Source organism: Lemur catta, chromosome 10 (genome assembly GCF_020740605.2).
Source record: "Lemur catta isolate mLemCat1 chromosome 10, mLemCat1.pri, whole genome shotgun sequence".
NCBI classification, from domain to species: domain Eukaryota; kingdom Metazoa; phylum Chordata; class Mammalia; order Primates; family Lemuridae; genus Lemur; species Lemur catta.
Window position 1 is genome coordinate 34909355 of NC_059137.1, and position 21037 is coordinate 34930391.

Below are 21037 nucleotides of genomic sequence, written 5' to 3' on the forward strand. Positions count from 1 at the left end.
GAGGGAATTTATAGGAAGGCCATTAGGGTACCTCATGAAATTGAAGGAAGAACTGTAGGTTCCAGGGCATCTTCCAGAATCTGCTCACCTGTTTGGTTCCTCTTTTCAAATTTTCATCTTTCATATCTACTCATTTCTGCTTGGCTCTCATACCACAAGGTTTTCTTCACAAGGTAGGGAACCTGGCAGTTCTGGGGTCATATTCTTACAGTATCTTTCCGAAAGAGAGTCTTCCTTGCTAATGCCAGGTAGGAAAATCCCAGAATGGGATGCAGATTGAGAAGATGGAGTAATCTGATTGCCTGGGACTTGTTTACTTGCTCACCTCTGGGCTCAGGAGATAGCAGGGGGTATTTAAAGAAGGGGACCGGTAAGGAGGGTAGACAAAAACCTCTTGTTTTGTGTCTGTCTCCAGGTGAGCATGGAGGCTGGCGGCCTCCCCCTGGAGCTGTGGCGCATGATCTTAGCCTACCTGCACCTTCCCGACCTGGGCCGCTGTAGCTTGGTATGCAGGGCCTGGTATGAACTGATCCTCAGTCTCGACAGCACGCGCTGGCGGCAGCTGTGTCTGGGCTGCACCGAGTGCCGCCATCCCAACTGGCCCAACCAGCCTGACGTGGAGCCTGAGTCTTGGAGGGAGGCCTTCAAGCAGCATTACCTTGCCTCCAAGACATGGACCAAGAACGCCCTGGACTTGGAGTCCTCCGTCTGCTTTTCTCTATTCCGCCGGAGGAGGGAACGACGTACCCTGAGTGTCGGGCTAGGCCATGAGTTTGACAGCCTGAGCAGTGCCTTGGCCATGGCCAGCCTATATGACCGAATTATGCTCTTCCCAGGTGTATATGAAGAGCAAGGTGAAATCATCCTGAAGGTGCCCGTGGAGATTGTAGGGCATGGCAAGTTGGGCAAAGTGGCCCTTCTAGCCAGCATCGATCAGCACTGCTCAACCACACGCCTGTGCAACCTCGTCTTCATGCCGGCCTGGTTCTCACCCATCATGTATAAGGTGAGTGTCCACATCAAAGATATGGCCTTTCCAGTTCTGACCCCAGGGGCCTGGCCTCTTCTCAGTGGGTTTGTAATCCCTGTTTGGTTGGAATTAAGTGGCTTAGTATACACACACTCCTCTGAGTTCTGAACCAGTTAAAAAAAAATAGGCATAGGGATCAGTATAATTCAAAATTCTGCTTTATTCCTGGCAAAGCTATATTAAAAAAATGAAACTTGGGCTTGGGACCAAAATTGCTTTGTACTTTTTCCTTCCCAAATGGACCAACTGGAGCCACAGGTGGAGCAGTTAGGTAGGAAAGCCAGGTTCTGAGAGCATGCCACATGGTGACAGGAAGCAGAGAACGTTAGCTGCTCATGGGCATGCCCAGAGACACAGCCAAAGAGAAAGGAGGCTCTGTAGGACCAGTGACCTTCAGCACATGAATCCCACCCTGCTCAGGGTCAAGGAAGGTCAGGCTTTTACCAGGATTAGCCAGTTCTCAAGGGTGACTGGAGAGAAGATCAGAAAGTGTTAGTCCATCACATTCCTTCCATGAACACAGAGCAGAAGATGGTTTTAAACCAAAGCATGTGTCAAAGTGTTGGTAGTTTCTGGCAGGACAGTCTACATCTTATACATCACCTAGAAACTAGGATTATGTACCTAGTCAATAAAAATTATATTGCTACTATGACTGCTAATAACAACTTAAAATTGTCTCTCCTGTTTGTAATGATCATTATATACCCATCATTTTTGACGTACTTAGTATGTGCCAGGCATATACTTTATAGCTATCATGTCATTTATTCCTCCCGGCAGCCCTGTGAGGTGGGTGGTGTCGTCTGTTTTTACAGATGAGGATTCTGAGGCTCAGCAAGACTAAGTGATGTGCCCAGGGTCTCAGACTTAGTAAGGGATAAAGCTAGGATCCAAAGCCTATATTCATAATCTAGGTAGCTTCCATCTGTGACCTCATTTGATCCCCAGAGCAAACATTTGTGGTAGACAGAGTAGATGTGCTATCCCCATCAGGATAGCATCAGGAACAACTATGTGCTAAATGGTGTGAATCCAAGCAGGGAGCTGGGGGTGGGAGTGCAGGGCTTACTGAGCTGGTCACTTTGCGGAGAGCCAAGGCCTTGATCCAGTGGGCCAGCAAGAAACGTGACCTGCTGTCTATTGCTGTGCCCACACGCACCGGTGGCCACATAGACGGACCTCTTTCCCAGTACTTGTGGCTGGGTCTGCCCAGCTCAGGCAGAGCTTAAGACTTGAGGTTTTAGGAGGGGTCACGCTACAGAATGTGAACTTTTCTGCCATCATCCACTCTTGTCCCCCTTCCTTGGGGATTAGAAGGATGGAAGGGTGGGCATCTCCCAATTCTTCTCGTTCTCTGATGCATAGCAGCCCCCCAGTTCCTTTTGGGGGCCAGCCTGACGCCCCTGCCCTGGATGCGGAAGGGGAGGTGACCAGCAGAACAAATGGCTGTTGCATGGAACAGAGTGCAGACCAGTAAAACAAATTGTGTCCCTCTGATAGCCGTTTTCTCCTTTTCATTCCCCAGACAACATCGGGTCATGTCCAGTTTGACAACTGCAACTTTGAGAATGGACACATCCAGGTCCATGGCCCGGGTACCTGCCAAGTGAAGTTTTGCACCTTCAAAAACACCCATGTCTTCTTGCACAACGTGCCCCTATGCGTCCTGGAAAACTGTGAATTTGTGGGCAGTGAAAACAACTCTGTGACTGTTGAGGGCCACCCATCTGCAGATAAGAACTGGGCTTACAAGTATCTACTAGGACTTATCAAGTCCTCTCCCCCTTTGCTCCCCCCAGAGGACTCTGACTTTTTAATGTCCCTGGACCTAGAAAGCCGGGACCAGGCCTGGAGCCCAAGGACCTGTGACATTGTTATCGAGGGCAGCCAGAGCCCTACCAGCCCAGCCTCTAGCTCCCCAAAGCCAGGTTCCAAGGCTGGCTCACAGGAGGCAGAGGTGGGCAGCGATGGGGAAAGGGTGGCCCAGACCTCAGACAGCAGTGATGGAGGCCTGAGTCCCAGCGGTGAGGATGAGGACGAGGACCAGCTCACATACAGACTGTCCTACCAAGTGCAGGGCCCGCGCCCTGTACTGGGGGGCTCCTTTCTGGGCCCTCCGCTGCCAGGAGCGTCCATTCAGCTGCCCAGCTGCCTAGTGCTGAACTCACTGCAGCAGGAACTGCAGAAGGACAAGGAGGCCATGGCACTGGTGAACTCTGTGCAGGGCTGCCTCATCCGCAAGTGCCTGTTCCGGGATGGGAAGGGAGGCGTCTTAGTCTGCTCCTATGGCCAAGCCAAGATGGAAGGAAACATCTTCCGGCACCTGACTTACGCAGTGCGATGTATACATAATAGCAAGGTGCTGTCATAAGGGCTGTAGATCCGTGAGGCCTCACTGGGTCTCCAGAAGCATGATTTGTGATTGGTGAGAGGGCCCCTGTGGCTGTATGTAGGGAGGGTTTGATGGGGCTATTTTGCATTTTTTAAATAATCTTTTTTTTTTAAGCTTATTAACACACTCTTGACTTCATGTTCATCATCTGATTTGGAAAGGGCAGGGACTATTTCTCTCATGTCACAGAAAAGGAAACAGAGTCCCGGAGAGGGATGGTGACTTACACAGGGTCAAAGACTACTGTGGTCCAGTGAGAGAGGTCCTATGATAAAGGTGAGGCACCAGTGCGTGGCCCAGGAAAGGGGGCACCTGACCCAGCCTGGAGGAACCAGGAAAGGTTTCCTGGAGAAACAGTGACTAGGCTGACTGTAAGGAAGAATGAGGATTGGCAAGGTGAAGATGAGAGGCAAAGCAGGCACGTGTGAAGCCTAGAGGCAAGGGAGGACACAGCACTTTCAGAAGGTTATAAATAACGGATGGCCAGAGCACAGGTGAGGGTGCTGGAGGAGTCTGAGGGAGGAGCCAGATCACAAGGCCCCAGAGGTCTTGCCAGTAGCTTCCTTGAGGGCAGTGGGAACTCACTGACTGCTTTGAAGCAGAGAATTGTGGACAGATCTGCCTTTTGAAAGCTCATTCTTTGTAGGGAATGGAGTGGAGGGGAACAAGGCTAGAGGCAAGGAGATCAAGGGGCAGCAGCAGTGGATAATTACAGCCCAGAGGGAGAGGAGGGAACAGGGCAGCCTGGCGAGGTAGGAAGGAGGACCTGGGGAGGGAATAGTCACGGGTGTGAGGCTGCGGTGTCTGGCTCGAGAGGCCAAGGCAGCGGCAGGAACAGGGGAGAGAAGGTTAGGGTGTGGAGAGAAAGATGAGATATATTCTGGGCACATTAAAGTTGGAGCATCTCTGACGTCTGTACTCAGTGAGACGTCTGGAGCATCTGACCGCTTGGGTCTGCAGCATTGGAGAGAAATGTGCCGTGCCATGCAGACTTGGGAGCTGTCATGGTGCAGGTTGTAGTTGGACAGATAAAACTAAGGCTGTAGTTATACAGCCTTAGTTACAGCCATCTTGAGCAACTGCCCCATGGGACTTTTGGGCAGGAGTTGTGCCACCAAAAATTCCTAGTGAGTCTCTAGCAAGGAACCTGAAAAACTGATATTTAGTGTTTTGTTTTGTTTTTTATTTTTGAGACAGGGTCTCGTTCTGTTGCCTAGGCTAGAGTGCAGTGGCATGATCATAGCTCACAGCAACCTCAAACTCCTGGGCTCAAGCAATCCTCCTGCCTCAGCCTCCCGAGTAGCTGGGACTACAGGTGCGCACCACCACACCCAGCTAATTTTTTCTATTTTTAGCACAGACAGGGTCTCGCTCTGGCTCAGGTTGGTCTCGAACTCCTGACCTCAAGTGATCCTCCCACCTTGGCCTCCCAGAGTGCTAGGATTATAGGCTTAAAGCCACTGTGCCCGGCATATGTTTAGGGTTTTTGACTATAAAAGGTCCATGGTGTCTCAGGAGCACCCCGCATCAGGAACAATTATATGCTAAATGGCGTGAATACAAGCAGGGAGCTGCAGGTGGGAGTGCAGGGCTTACTGAGCTGGGCCCTGTGCTGAGAGCAAGGCCTTGATCCAGTGGCCATAGGACCACTGGAGGGTAACATCTGTTACCCTCTAGAACATCCAGGAGGGTAAAGGCTGGCAGAAGGAGCCTGGTTGCCTGAGGCTCCAAGAAGAAAAGTCACTGACTGTGATGGTTTTTCTGCTTTGTGTGTCTTGTAACTTTTAGGTGAAAGTCGGATATCTCGCGTAAGACACCAGAGATTGAGGTACATAGCATTTATGTTTGGAAGTGGCCATGCCCCTTTTTTGCCAGGCCTTTAGGGGGTCAGTCTAGTCAGGAATTGAGCTGGCTTGGATGGTGATGGTGTTACAGCCATCCTCAGTGTCTCATGGGCTTCAGGTTCCTCCAACTTTGCCTGGTGCTGGTTTTCTCCCCTTTAGGTCTTCCCTTTGTACCTGCTCCTCAGAGAGGCGCTCGCCCTATTCTCACCCTCCCCAGCAGTAGACTGCCGTTATAGTCACTCTTTGGCCTGGCTGCATGGTGGCAGAGTTTCTCTGTTGTTCTGGGTCATCCTTAGTCTAGGTAGGTGCTGTGTCCCTGGTCTTGGGAGTAGGACCTTTTCGGTGATTCTGCCTCACCCCAGCACTAGGGGGGCTCTGATGATCTGTGTCCAAGATGTTTTCCTCCCACTGCCCCCAGGCTAGAGGTGTTTTTTTTTTTTTCCCCTGTTCCCTTCCTTGAGGACGTCAGTGGATAAGGCTTATTCTGCAGGAAAGTTTGGGGAAAGAATCCAGGAGGAACTTAGTGCCTCTCTTGAAGTATCTGCTGCACTTTTTCCCCAAGCTCGCATAGGGGAGGCTGTCTCTGGTCTCTTGTCCTGCCCCCAGTCTTGCTCCTTGAGCACTAGTGAGGTCCATGGAGAAGTGAACACATACAGCTACTCCCAGAGTTTCTGTACTCCCACACCAGTTCACAGCTGGCCTTTAACAATGCATTAAAAATGTTAGCTGACCCCAAATCTATAAAAACAAAAACTAAAAAAGATTTTGGGAGGCACTAGCTACCTAAAACAACAGCAACAAAATTTGTTAGCGGAATTCTCCTTACCGGCTTGTCTGGCCCCTGCATCTTCCTCAGCAGGTAAGTGCTCAGGTTTCCTCTCCTTGAAGGCACCGTCTTTTTTTAGAGTTCAGGCTGCAGGTTGTCTGCAGCCGCAGCTCTCTGATGCTTCCAGGAAGGTTATACTTGTGTATCTTCTCTTGTTGTCAGTGTGGAAGCCGTGCTTTTCCAACTTTCCCCATCCTAAGCGAAAGCTGAAAACCTCCTTGAAATCGTACTTTGATTCTACTTTACTTCTCCCACAATTTTATCATAATGTAATATATTTTTATTATTAATATAGCATTGTTTAAGACAATATAAATATTAATATAGTCCAGATTTTTTACATACAGTCATCCCTTGATATCCATGGGGAATTGATTCTAGGACAGCCCCCCCACCCCAGGATACCAAAGTCCACAAATGCTCAAATCCCTTATATAAAATGGTATATTGACAACTAGAATGTAAAAAAAAAAAAAAGGCATAGTTTTTGCATATAACCTACGCAAATCCTCCCATATACTTGAAATCATCTTTAGATTACTCATAATACCTAATACAATGTAAATAGTTGCTGTACTGTATTTTTAAAGTTTGTACTATTTGTTGTTGTATTGTTATTATTTTTTAACAAATATATTCAGTCCAAAGTTGGTTGACTCCATGGATGTGGAACCCATGGATACAGGGAGCCAACTGTACTTACTCAATATGAAAAGAAAATGTAATTGGAAATACATCCCCTTAATAAGCTGGTTACCGGGTTATGGTACCTTGTTTAAAGGAGGCTTTCTTATACAGTATTTCTAATTGTCCCTTAGTTTGGAGTCTGAGTAGTTTTTCCACCCTAGGATAATACACCAGGAAAGATTCAGGATGGGCAAGAACAGGCCTTTGTTTTATCAAGTGGGAGGGAAGGTGGGGGAGGAGAGCCCACATGGTGGTTCCTGATTCTCGGTGCTTTCTCAGGCAGGTGAATTTTAGTGAAGTCACATTGGAAGTGGTGGATCTGGAGCTTGATTTCACTGAAAGTAGCTGTGTCCTTGACCGCTGGAGAAATCTTCACGCAACCCTAGTGCATGTAGAGTTTGGAGACTTGCTAAAGCCCATGCAGCACAGGGCCAAGCTTCCATCCGGGATTTAGTAAAGAACCTAGGTGAGGTTGGTAAAGAGCCTTCAGGACAAAGCCAGGCAGGGCCGGGAAGTTGCTGTGTCCTTAGAAGCACGCAGCAGGCGGCCATGCCCGCATTGGGGCGCTCCTCTCGCCTAGGAGGAGCTGCATAGACCAGACCGGGAGGAAAGGACTTGGTGTTCTCCCAGTGCTTCCTAGAAAGTCTTTGTAACAGGAAAATAAGTGGCTTTCTCTTTTCTGCTTAGATCGTCATGCTCAGGAATGACATTTACCGCTGCCGAGCGTCAGGCATTTTTCTTCGCTTGGAGGGTGGAGGCTTGATCGCAGGCAACAACATTTACCACAACGCGGAGGCTGGTGTAGACATCCGGAAAAAATCCAACCCACTCATACTGGTACTTTTCTGTCTTTTTTCCCTGTTCAGGGTGGTTCTTGGTTTTCAAAAACCTTTTCTGAGGATGTTTAAATAAATGTTGCCATCTTCAATTTATATGCTTCCTGTTTGCAGGGGGGGATTCGTGTTCCTTTCTCTGGGTGTCTTTGTAACTCAGGGTCTCTCTTTCTCCATGTATGAGTAGTGACTTTTGATAAGTTGTTTCCCCATCAGTAAGGAAGAAGACTGGGTAGATGGAAATTTCACGGGACCCTCAGCCCTCCTATGCTGTGGTTGGCTTTGAATTTGATGAGGATAAAGATAATGACGTCTGTCCTAAAAGACATGTGACTCTAAAACCAAATTTTAATAACCCAACAAAACCGCACCAAGTTAGTTCGTTCTTTTCTATAAAAAGAACATTTAGGATATATAGTTCTAAAGATAAATAAATATTTATTTCATGGATATTATGAGAGCATACTGAGTTTGTTTTCTACCAGGGTGAAAACAACTTAAAATCCTAGAATATGTGGTAACCAGTCACATGAAAGACCAGTGCCTCTTCTCCTCTGGCTTTGCCTGAGAGAGAGATTTCCCAGAAGTTGGGGAATGTAACAGACTTTTTATGGGCCTGGAAAAATAGTAGCCACCATTATGCATAATGTTTATTATATGCCAGATACCTTTCTAAGTACTTTGTAGATATTTATTTAATTATCATTTAATCCTTATACAACCCTATGAAGAATTATTATTATCCCCATTTTATAGGGAAAGATAATTATATTGGGCACAAAGAGGGAAGGGATCTTGACCAAAGTCATACACCTGGTGACAGAGCTGGGATTTGAATCCAGGTCATGTCTGAGCCCATTATATCTAGACTGCCCTTGAAAATACAGAGGAAGGAAAGTGCCTGACCAGTGTCCTCTGCCAACTCCTTCCCCTCACTGTGTTCCTGCCATGCAGCTGGTGACTGATGTGTGGCCTTGGCTTAGGAAAGTATTGCCCTGTTGCCAAGGAGATGAGAGGAGTTTGCCTCTCCACAGACAGAGGGACAGAGACGGTAGGCCAGTTCAGCAGGTGGAGGGGGAGGGGAGTGGTACATCCCAGTCCTGGCTTTGTGAAAGGGGACAGGGATGGAAATGCCTCTCTCAGAGTTTTTCAACAGAAGTCTCTGTGAGGGACTTCTGTTAGGCAGGCAGCGGTTGCTCTGGTGAATGCCAAAGCCTTTGGGAGAAATCTGGAAAGAGAGTAAGGATAAGAAGAGCTTGTAGCATGGAATGCTTTAAAGCAAACCAGAACTTTGTTTCTATGAAATCCTCTTGGAAGAGATACAGCTAACTTCCTGATTTAAGTATGGGATTGGATTTCAGCTATAAATTAACAATTAGAATGAGACAATTTTATTATAATTTGTTATAACATAAAAATATTAAGTCACTGTGCAAAAGCAACTAACTAGAAGGGGAAACAGAAACGTTAGTTTCAGATCTGGCTCTGCCACAAACATACTATGTAATCCTGGGCCTGTTTCTTCATTTGTACAAAGAAATGCTAGAAATGAACATCTCTATCCTGTAGCATTCATACACTTTCTATGACCTGTTGTACCAGGGTACTGCCCTTCCCCAAGAGGTAGGGTCCCTGGGCCCTGGGAGGTGTGGCCTGGCCGGAAGACTGCGTGTTTGGGGAACTCTTGAGAGGCTCAGAAACTTTGGGTGCCTGCCTTGCAGATGAAGAGCAAGTAGGTGCCCCCAGAACTACATCCCAAGAGGCTGGGCAGTGAGACTCCTCTCTTCACAGGCTCTCTCACAGGTTTCAGCATGAGCAGCTGTGCAGGAAGGACAGGTCAGCGTGGCCCATTCCCTTTGTCATGCGCTGGGGATCTTCCAGAGACAGTCTTTCCTCCACTCTGTTCATCCGGGCACGATTGTGTGGGCAGCGATTGAGCACCTGCTTCTCACTAGCGTGTCTGATCTGCCTTCTGTGGTGTCTCGTTTTCACTTGCAGTGTAACCAGATCCACCACGGCCTTCGCTCTGGCATTGTTGTCCTTGGCAATGGAAAAGGCATCATCCGGAACAATCAAATCTTTTCAAATAAGGAGGCCGGTATTTATATCCTGTACCATGGAAATCCAATCGTGAGGTATCTGCCACTGTGCCCAGACTGTCTCGCTTGTCCACGGTCCCTTTTTCCCTCTTCCATCTGTTTCCCTACTCCCTGTTTCCTCCATTTGAAAACACTGCTTCTAAAACAACTGTAGAGGTGCAAGCAAGGAAGAGACTTCCCCCATCATCCCACCCCAGTGACACAACTACTTTTGTGTTTTATGTGCCCTTTCAGTTAATTCCATGTAGGCATTCTACTCATCAGTCATTATTGAGCCCTTCTAAAGTGTTGACCGAGCTAAACAAGGGCCACACTCTGCTCCCTAGGAGCTTACTCTAGTCTGGAGAAACAGGCACAGAAATACTCTTAAGAGAAGCCTGGCATAGAGATTTCAACTCACCCAACAACTCTGGTTAGTTGATAATGGTGACCTGGGATGCTGTGTTAAGATCCTGGTGCTGCATCTGGCCTTAACATGAAAGCATGCCATGATCATTGACCGATGTAAGTGATACGTAGAAGGGGCAGTGGCAGTACTGGGACCCTGTATCTGCCATCCCAGCTGTAGTATGGGGCAGAGTGTGGTAAATGCTGTCAGAGTGGTACCAGGAGGGGGAGAGAATCATTCTGACCAGGATGATGCGGGAAGGCCTCATTAAGGAGGTGGCGTTAGAGTTGGACTTTGGAATACAGGCAGGACCTGGACTCAAGAAGTTGGGGGTGGGGTTGGTGGATATTCCTAGTACAGGAAACAGCATGAGCAAAGGCAGCAGAGCACAGCAGATTCAGGGGTTAGCAAACAGTCCACTGGTGTGACATTGGTATAAAATATTTTAAATTGGGACTGTCCCAGGAAATCGTGGGCCCTGTGGCCCTGCAGCTGACCTGTTATATCCCTGTGGCAGTCCATCTGTGCCATGCAGCATAGTGGATAGGAATGGTGGAAAGGAAGGATTGGGCCATGAGGAAGGCTTTATGTACACTAAGCTGAGCAGTGTGGAGCTTGTTCTGCCTAGATAAAGGGAAGTCATTAAAGGTTTTTGAGCAGAGTACTCACACAGTTATATCTGTGCTTTAGGAAATAACTAGCATGAATGGACAGCAAATATATTCTGAGGGGTTTTTCCCCTGCATTATTCCATATGTACTTTTTTCCATTTTATTGCATGGCCTTTATATTCATCACTTCAGAAAGTTCCAGAACATTTCATTGTTTTGATATTCCATAATTTTTGAACCAGTCCTGTTACTGTTCAGCATCTGTATATTTCTTTGCTATTGTAGACAGCTTATTAAAAACAATGTTCATAGAGCTCTTTTGCATTATGGCCTTAACATGAGAGCATATGTTTGTGTCTGTGTGTGTTGTCCATTTAATACACATTTATTAATAATTTACTAATTTACTCTGTGTAAGGGGACAGGGATATAAAAAAGTAAGAACAATCCCTGCTCCAGGGAGTTTACAGCCCCTTGCTGGAGAGAGACACGTGTAAAAATAGCCATGATGGAAGACTCACCAGAGTGAGTGCTTAAGAGGTCTCCATGCAGTGCCAGAGGGGCTCAGCCATGGTTTCACAGGAGCGTATAAAGGAGCTGACATTTGAATTGTGTTTGAAAGATAAATAGGGTTTTATTGCCAGGGAAAAGGCATTCTGGGCCCAGAAGCAGTGATACTCAGGTGTGTCTGGGAAAATGGTGAGAAATATGGTATATCTGGGCACAAGATACCCGGGGGGACAGTACGAAGGCAGATTGCTGCACAGAGGGCCTCGAATGTCAAGTGTGGTGGGCAGAATAATGGCCCCAAAGATGTGCGTATCCTAATCCCTGAAACGTGTGCATATGTTACCTTACATGGCAAAAAAGGATGTGATTAAGTTAGGGACCTTGAAAAAGATAGGGGAGATCATTCCGGATTACCCAGGCAGGCCCAGTATAGCCACAAAAGTCCTTGTAAGAGGAAAGCAGGGGATCAGAGTGAGAGGGGAGGAGATGTGGCAGCAGGTTCAGAGGTCAGAACAATGAGGCCACAGGCCACGGAATGCAGGCAGCCTGTGGAAGCTGGAGGAGATGAGGAGTGGATTCTCCCTTAGAGCCGCCAGAAGGAGCACAGACCTGCTGACACCTTGAGTTTAGGCCTGTAAGACCCAGTTTGGACTTCTGACCTCCTGAAATGGAAGATATAATTTGGTGTTGTTTTAAGCCACTAAGTTTGTGGTACCTTTTTATAGTAGCAATAGGAAATTAACATACCAAGCTAAGAAGTGTGGACTTTACCTTGTGGAGGCTGGGGCCCTGTTACAGGGTTTTGAGTGAGGAATACCATAATCAGATCAGTAGCTTAGGTTTTGAAAACATAGTCACCTTGAGAGAATAGCTTGTGGTTTTTGCCTTTGTTTCTTTGTGCTGAGAGGTAGGATCTGGGGGAGGTTATAGAATGCAGTTGGAGAGCCCTCAAATGGCCTGGATGAGGCAAACCACAGCATATATTTTTGCCACTGAGTTATATAACCTGTGGTGTTTCTATTTTTGCCTCATCTGCAAGGAAGCACAGGGCTCAGACTGTGCTTGGATCCTTGGTCCTTGGTACACTGATCTATTCCCTGCCTCTAAATGTTTCCTGATCCCTCTCTTACTGTTACTCTGCCTGCCCTGTGTACACACATACATGTTTCTCCAAGCAGACATGCATCCTTTCTGCAGGTGAGATTTGTATTAAAAGTATGCCAGCCGTGCATTTGCTGCCTGTGGCACGGCTGTCAGAGAGACAGATGAGGCAGGCCTCAGCCCAGGGACTGTGTCTGAATGTGAATTCTAGAAACCCACAACTATCAGCTGATTGACTCGTAACCAGATCAAAGCAGACTCTTTAGATCTGAGTTAAAAATGGGGATGTTTTTAATAGATCATTTCACCTGTTAAACTCCACAATGCAGAGTGGAGATGCCATTGACATTTGCTTTCCACATAATTTGCTGTTTTTTCCCTCAAGTCAGTCAGTCATTTGGACTGTGCCCTAGGAGATGGGAAAACTTAATCAGCCGTCTCCTAATTAGGGATGCTCTATGGGTACCAGGCCCTGTGTTAGGCTCTGAAGAGCCAGATGAATGTTTGGACCTAAATCTCTCAGCTCCATGGTGGGAAGGAGGAAGTCTACCTCGTGAGAAAAGGGACAGGGGCCCTTCCAATGGAAAGGAGAGCATGGCATCCGGATGAGTAAAAATGACAAACAGTGAATGTATGTCCTCCAGGGATAACCCAATTCTGCTAACATTTGGGTGTGATTGGCTTTCTTTTTATAGACAGTGAAACCAAGGTGCAGAGATGGGAAAGAAATGCATGTGCTTTAACATGCTCAGTTGTCTGGTTCTGTCTCATTCTTGAGGCCGTTACGTGGCAGTAAGTGTTGTGTGTTTCTCTGAGCAGGAGCATATTTTCATATACCTTCCATTTGTGGGTGACCAACCCATAGGTTTCACATACATGTTGCCTGATGTTCTCAAAATCCCCTTTTAAAATCTGATTTTCTTCTTTTAAGCATGTCATTATTTTATGTTGTCATTTGATGGGTCAGTGATTAAGTTAACAGAAAATAAGACATGGAGTATCTGTTGGATACAAGCAGACGATTGTAGGCTCATTAAAAGCAGAAAGTCTAATTCAGGCTTTGGACATACATCACTTCTAAGAGAGCTTAACATAGCCTCCTAGGAATTCTTTACGCCACCAAGACTTTACCTGTGACCCATGCACCATGATGACATCTGTTTAAAATGAATGACATTTATAGGTAGATGACAGTCAAGTGAGGCCACAGTGAATTTGGATATCATTGTGCATGTATAGCATAGTGGTGTAGGTTTAGTTTTAGGGGCAGGCTGTCCCAATGACAATTGAAGATTTCTACATGCCTGGTTTATAGGACTTCAGGAAGTGCCTTATGTCCCTGTGGACGTGAGCCATAGGGAAGCCCACAGAAGGTGGCAATCTCCTGGAAGCATGACATCCATGCCCTGGTCTCACTTGTTTATTTTGTTCTGCTTCCACTTTAGCGGGAACCACATCTACAAGGGCCGTGCTGCCGGCATAGCAGTGAACGAGAATGGCAAAGGCCTCATCACAGGTACGGGATGGAAACCGCCCAGAGCTGTGGCCAGCCAAGGCAACTGGCCGGCAGCCAGGCCAACATCCCCTGGTGTCACCCCCCAGCTTCAGGACCTTTACCCCCGGAGATTTTGGCTGCCACCTCTGACTAATGGGCTAGTATTTATTCAGGGATGCAGGCTCCACGCCAGCCGTGCTTCTCGTGAGGAGGGTGTAGCATGGAGGAAGTGTCTGCTCTTTCCAAGCCCAAAGCTGATAGGATCTCCCGCTGGCTCACATAAGACTTTCTGAAGCTCGGCCAGGTGCGGTGGCTCATGCCTATAATCAATCCTAGCACTCTGGGAGGCCGAGGCGGGAGGGTTGCTCGAGGTCAGGAGTTCGAGACCAGCCTGCGCAAGAGTGAGACCCTGTCTCTACTAAAAATAGAAAAAATTAGCAGGCATTGTGGCATGTGCCTATAGTCCCAGCTAAAAAAATAAGACTTTCAGAAGTGATGATGCCAAACCAACTGCCTGCAACCCTCCCCTTGGCTTCTGTGTGGGCTTCTGCCTGCTCTGGACACTGCCTGGCTAACTCCTGCTCACCCTTTTGGTCTCACCTTAATGCTGCTTCCTCAGGGAAGCCTTCCCTGACCTCCCCACTGTACAGATACCCTCACTATACTCAGGACACCTCCTCTGTAGGACCTTTTATTTAATTTCTTAGTGGTTTGTTATAAAGCAGTGAATTCCACAAGGCAAGGAGCAAATCTGTCTGATCCATCAAGGTAGCCTCAGCACAGAGCAGAGCCATGCCTAGGATATAAAAGGGATTCAGCAAATACTGGTCCAGTGAATCCCCCGACTGAATCCAGCCTTCGTTCATCAAACATGTATTGAGCACACACTGTATGCAGGCATGTTCCAGAAGTGGGAGATACAGCAGTGAATGAAACAGACCCCATCTTCTCAGGAACCAGCATTTTAGGAAGGGGAAGCAAATAAATAAAAGCATACGTATACAAGCAAAAAAGTCATATCTGAGGGTGACATGTGCCCTACCGATAATTAAGGTGGTAGTGGGACTGATGGGTCTCTAAGATTGTGTGGTCAGGGCAGCCTTTTGAGGTGACCAGTAAGCCAGAACCAGAATGGCAGGGAAGAGCCTGGAAAAAGAACCTCCAGGTGGGGCTGCCTGTGGGAGCCGATTGGTGTGCCTGGCCAGAGATGGCTGTGGGGCTGGAGTTTACCGGGCAAGGGGTGAGGGGCATGAGCTGGGCTCACAGAGGCTGGAAGGGGCCAGTCACACGGGGTCTCGAGAGCCACTGCACCCCTGTTCCAGGAGGCCAACGGTCTGCCTGCCACCCTGAGGGCATCGGTGTCCCAGACCACCCTTCTGACTTGTGACTCTTCTGCCCACCCCCGAGAGGTAGCAGCTCCCCGGGAGAGAGGAGGGGGAGGGCCTGGCAAGGGTACAGAGCTAAGGCTGAGGACAGGACGGCGCTTTCCCAGGCTTGTGGGGCAATGGCCGTATTCTGTCCCTGGGGACTCTGAGGCCAGTTAATTCTTCATCAGTCCTCAAGGCCATTTGGTGCAGTGGGTGCTGGGGATACAGGAGTACACAGGACAGACACAAGCCTTGCCCTTGGGGAAAGCAGACAAGTCCCAGCAGACAAGGTGTGGGGTACTGACTACGGGACAGCATAAGGCCCGGGCATCCTGGTCTGGAGTGGCCTTGATCTTAGCTGTCCACGTCCTTGTTGCCAGCACTGGTGGGGCCCTTGGGTGTTGACCTCTTTTCTGCCTCTTTCCACAGAAAATGTCATCCGTGAGAATCAGTGGGGAGGTGTAGACATCCGCCGCGGAGGGATCCCCGTCCTCAGGAGCAACCTCATCTGCTTTGGCTATTCAGATGGGGTGGTCGTGGGGGATGAAGGCAGAGGGCTGATAGAAGGAAACACCATCTACGGTGAGCAGCGTGTTCCCGGCGCGGGGTCTGGGCCCCAGCCCGTGCTGGGAGGCGGAGCCCAGGTTCCGTCTCCGGCTGGCGGGTCCTGAGAAAGGCACTGCTTTCCCTGCACCTCCGAGACCTCACGTGAGGACCAGGCGTGCTCAGGCCCCAGTCACACGGGCCCCTCGGAATGGAGAGCCTCTCTCATAAATCTCCTTGGAATCCAGGGTGACTCGTGGGGTCAGCAAAGCAGAGAGCTTTATCCCCGTTTAAAATAGCAAACTGCGGGAGTTGTGTCATGTCTAAGGACAGGGCCATTTAAGCTCTGACGCCGTACATCTAACTCCTCTCATCCTTTCTTTTGATCCAGAGAACGGAAAATATAATGAGCAAGCAAGGTAATCACAGAAAACCACTGTCACTCACTGTGTGACTTTGGGCAAAGCCTTAATCTTTCTGGACCGTTATCTCCCATAATAAAAATAAAGGTAACATTTATTCAGGCCTCCCTTTATATGCACTGTCACAGCTAATCCTCATGACTGCCTCCTGACGTAGATACAGTTATTAATCCCATTGTAAAGATGAGTAAACTGAGGCACAGAGAGGTTCAGTCACCTGGTCAAGGTCACACAGCTAGGAAGTGGTAGGGGTGGGATTCAAACTGAGGCTACCTCCCTCTGTGCAGGGAAGGGTTGGTGCCATTTTGCTTCTGCTCTTGGGGCGAGACACCTCACCCATTGCTGGGTGTCAGTGACCAACTCCTTTTACTGTCCCAGCTAACAAGGGCTGTGGTGTGTGGATGATGTCATCCAGCCTGCCCCACGTCACCAGCAACCACGTCAGCTACAATGGCCTGTACGGAGTAGCAGTGTTCAGCCAGAAGGATGGCTCTGGTGAGTTTCCTGGAGGTCACGGGGTCCAGGAGAACTTCAGCGATGACAGGGATGCCATCCTCTGGGAGACAGAGCTGGAGAAGGAGGATGACCCACTGCGCCGGCCCATCACCACAGCTCTTGTTGAGTCTAACAGTATTAATCACAATGGAGGTAAGTGTACCTCTCCCAGCCCCCTGCTCAAGAACCTTCCGTGGCTCCCCAGTGTCTTAAGAGCCCTCTGCAGACTGATCCTAACCTGCCCTTCCAGCCTCCTCAGCCACTTCTTTCTGCCACTTACCTGATACCCAAGCTCTCTAGATTTGTTCCCTAAACTTGAATCCATTCTTTTCTACCTCCTACCCCACCAACATCATTCATGTGGTTTCTCTTGCCTGAAATTCCCTTCTTCCCATCCACACATCCCAAACCAACTTGAACTTCAAAACCTGCTGTGAATGAACCGCTTCATCCTTTCCTCCTTTGATCTGTGCCCTCCCCAGCCCCAGTGACACTTGTTATGGGGCCTCATGGCTGTAGTGATTTCTGTGATTGTTTCATCAACTCTGATAGGTTATGAACTTGACGCAAAGAACTGACGTCCCCTCGTCTCAGTGCCCGCTGCCCCTGCAGTACCAAATACCACTGCTGGTACACGTTTTTAATCAATTGTAAGACACATTTTTCACATTTTAACATCTCTGATGAGATGTGTCTTGCAGTTGATGGCATATCATGACTTAATTGGCAATGATTTTTCTTAGAGATGCAAAAAATAAGTGTGTTTTAAATCCGTGTTATCTTAAACCTGATAAAAATGGTAGGAGGTATTTGATATTTCTTGAATTGAAAAAAAAATTTACTGGAGGCCAGGCATGGTGGCTCATGCCTATAATCCTAGCACTCTGGGAGGCCAAGGAAGGATCATCTGAGCTCAGGAGTTCAAGACCAGCCTGAGCAAGTGCAAGACCCCGTTTCTACAAAAATTAGAAAAATTAGCCAGGCACCGTGGCGCACACCTGTAATCCCAGCTATAATAGGAAGGCAGATACCGGCTTCCTATGGGAGGAAAACAAAGCAAAGCATCTTTGTAGCAGGTAGATATGTCTGTCGGGAGGTGGAACGGGCAGCCTTGAGGAGGCAGCGAGTGCCCCAGCATAGGAGGTGTGACTAGCAGTAGGTGCTGATGCTGCAGGAGGCATCGAGCACCGGCTGAGAGCTTGGGCCAGAGGACAGCTCAGCCTAAGGAATTCTTCGCACATCATTTCTCCCTGGCAACGTTTATAAGGACTTAGCTCCTGTGTTTCCTCCTGCTGCTTGTCATCAGCTTGGAAGATGCAAACCCAAAGGCTTATTCTGAGTGTCACCACCTCTTTTTCTCCACCTCTGTCCTGGGGTGCACAATTCAGGGGAGGCTTTTCCTGACTGGGGTTGTCAGGGCGGACCCTGGGACCACCCTGTGCTTTCCATGCTCCCCAAGCTGTCTTCCCACAGCCTCGGGACTCTACGTCCAGAGCAGCGAGGCACTGCATGTCATCACCAATGTGATCCACGCTAATGGGGACAGAGGCATCACTGTGGCCCAGAGCAGCCAGCCCACCCGTGTGGCCAACAACAGCATCTCCTGCAACCGGCAGAGTGGGGTCAAGGTCGAGGCCCAGTGCAAGGTGGAACTCCGGGGCAATGGTATCTATGACAACAGAGGCCATGGCATTATCACCAGGGGCGATAGCACCGTTGTCATCGAAAATGACATCATTGGCAACCGGGGCAGTGGGTTGCAGCTGCTGCCCAGATCTGACACTAAGGTGAGTATGTGTGCAACAGGTGGTGCCAACACAGGGCACAGCCCTAGGACAGTCCATTCGCCCTCTGCTGAGAAGCAGAACCATAAGTACTCAGTGCCGCAAGGGACATCATCCCTTGTGCCAAAACTCAGCCTGGGAAATGTAGGTGGGATTTCACACAGGAGGGGACATATGAACTGGGCCCTGAAGGATGAACAAGAGTTCACTAGCAGGAAGCCAGGGATGGGGGTGTCACCTCCTAGACTCACGGTGTTGGGAGCCTCCCAAGGTATCTTCCTGGTCTCCAGGTCAAAGTGAGGGCTATTTCAGTTCTCTTTCCCTGACAGAGTAATCTTACACAGTACCTGGTATGCAATAGGTGCTTAATGAGAAGAGAAATCCTGCCTAAGGGCCTGTGCACACACTATTCCCTGTATACCTAGAGTACCCTTTTGTCCCCTTTGTACCTCAGTCCTCTTTGTTCAGGAAGACTCCCTGACCCCGCACCCCAGGCTGTTTGAGGTGCCCCTCTTCTGGGCTTCTGTGGTGCTTCGGACCCCCTGCCTCACCGAGCACTTTCCACGGTGCTTGGGGTCTGTTCCTTTACCTGTGTGTCTCCGCAGAGGACTGTGAGCCCTGAGCACCTTTATATGCAAAGCACTGTGCTGGGTGCGAGGGTTTCAGTGTTGAGCCCAACAGACCTGGTCTCTGCCCTTGTGGAGTTACGATCCAAAGACTGTCTTCAGCTCTGTGGCTTTATGAGTCAGTGACTTAGGCGAGGAGTAAAGAATTCCTTGGCTTTGCCTCTGAGCCCTGTGGGAGCAGAGGAAGGGGAAAGCGGGGCACACTTTTGCCACAGTTGGGTTACCAGTGGCCCTGGCTTCTGGTACCACCTTCCCTCTCTGCCAGGCTTTGCACATTGTTTCTTCCTGAAACTCTCCCTGCTCTGCATCTGATAAACTCCTACAACTTCCCTGTCACCTCTTCCAGGAAGCCTTCCCTGGCTCCCCCAGGCTGTGCTCCATACCCTTCTTTGAGCTCCTGTGGCTGTACACTGACCTACCTGGCATGTTCTTACCCTTCAGTTTTATAACTGATAACTCACTTACCTGGCTCCTCCAGCAGTCTGTGAGTCCCTGAGGTGACCACCTCTTGGCTGCCTCTCCCAGGTAATAAAGAACCGGATCCACTCATTCCGGGCCTACGGCATTGCAGTGCGAGGCCGTGCCAAGGCCCTGGTGCAGGAGAACATCATCTTCCAGGGCAAAACCAACAAGACCATCTTTCAGCAGATCTCAAACAACCGAGAATGTATCATGCAAAATAACAAGTTCCTGGTCTTCAAGAAAACGTGAGTGCCTGGGGTTGCCTGAACCTGTCTTCTAAAACCACAGTAAGGCCAATGGAGAAGCCAGGCCTAGGCCCAGTGACTATGGTTGCCCTTGCTCCCTGCAGTCATGCCAGCTTCCAGCTCTGGTCGAAAAAGGCCTGTGCTTGGGCTTTGTGTCAAGCCTGGGCTGAGGACCTGTGCTCAACTCCCTGCGGGAACAAGCTTTTTAAGAGTCCAGGGTATGTTGTTTCTAATCTCAACTCTGCCAGTCACTGGCTGTGTGACCTTGGGCAAGTTACTTAACATCTCTGAGCCTTAGTAAAATCCAGTTAATAATATCCAGTTTTGTGGCAGCAATTTAGGATAAAATAAGATCATGTGACCCAGCTAAATATCTGAGGTATCACAAAAACGTTAGTTGCTGCTCTTGCTGTTGTACTTGTTTTAGTGCCTCTGCTTCATTGTGTCGGCTGCTTCCCTCTCATCTTCCCCATCTTGGTCCTTCCATGTTCCCCAATTCAATGACATTTCCATCCACTCAGTGTTCTGGCAATAAAACCTTTGCCTCCTTCTCCCAAAAACCAAAGTTCAGTCTGTCACCAGGTCCCCTCAATTCTGCTTCTGAAATGCTCTTGTATCTGGCACTTCCTCTTCCCCAACTGCCAAAACCCTAATTCAGGTCTCAGCACCTCTTACCGTGACCTATGGGCCATATTACAGTACAGCTGCTCCAGTTGTTCACGAAAGGACTCTGTTAGGATTGGTCAGTGCTTCGCAACACTGGTTGTAAAGCAATAATGATTATTACTGTTGGTGGTGGTGTCGCTTCTCCAGTGTCAGTATCACCTGTCCTGTTGCAGCAGCCACCTGCCTGGTCTCCGTGCTGCTGGCCACCCCTGCTGCCCTCTGCACACTGTGCTGCTTATCCTGCCCGGTTAATCTAAGTGAGAGCTGGTCATGTCGCAGACATGATCAAAAACCTTTGGTGGATCCCTGTTTTCTATAGTAATGATCTTCATACTTTTTGTATTACACACACTCTCAGTATAAACAGTTTTTGAGGACACCCCCTCACGTAGGTATATTTGTTTACTTATATATGTGTATTCTATCCGTATATTATCTACATTGTAAACCATTCCCAAAATAGACATTTTTAAGGTATAAAATAAATAGAAATTCTGATACTTTCTTCCCACATCCCAGCAGATCCTATTGTGCACTCCCTGGGATCCATATCCTCCTCCCCTTTTGGAGACTCCAGGAGACAGGATACAGCCCAGACTTGTCAACTT

At 48.6% G+C, this 21037-nt stretch overlaps 1 protein-coding gene across 3 annotated transcripts in view; it reads left to right on the forward strand.

Annotated features, from left to right (window-relative positions):
- FBXO10 (F-box protein 10) overlaps window positions 1–21037 on the forward strand; it is a 49897-nt gene that overhangs the window by 20100 nt on the left and 8760 nt on the right. For all 3 annotated transcript variants that reach the window (XM_045562467.1, XM_045562466.1, XM_045562468.1), the window contains 9 exons: window positions 416–1006; window positions 2559–3392; window positions 7470–7619; window positions 9614–9750; window positions 13770–13840; window positions 15616–15768; window positions 16530–16799; window positions 18120–18433; window positions 19582–19763. In XM_045562467.1, the coding sequence (XP_045418423.1) occupies window positions 416–1006; window positions 2559–3392; window positions 7470–7619; window positions 9614–9750; window positions 13770–13840; window positions 15616–15768; window positions 16530–16799; window positions 18120–18433; window positions 19582–19763 (2702 nt within the window). The remainder of the gene's footprint in view (window positions 1–415; window positions 1007–2558; window positions 3393–7469; window positions 7620–9613; window positions 9751–13769; window positions 13841–15615; window positions 15769–16529; window positions 16800–18119; window positions 18434–19581; window positions 19764–21037) is intronic.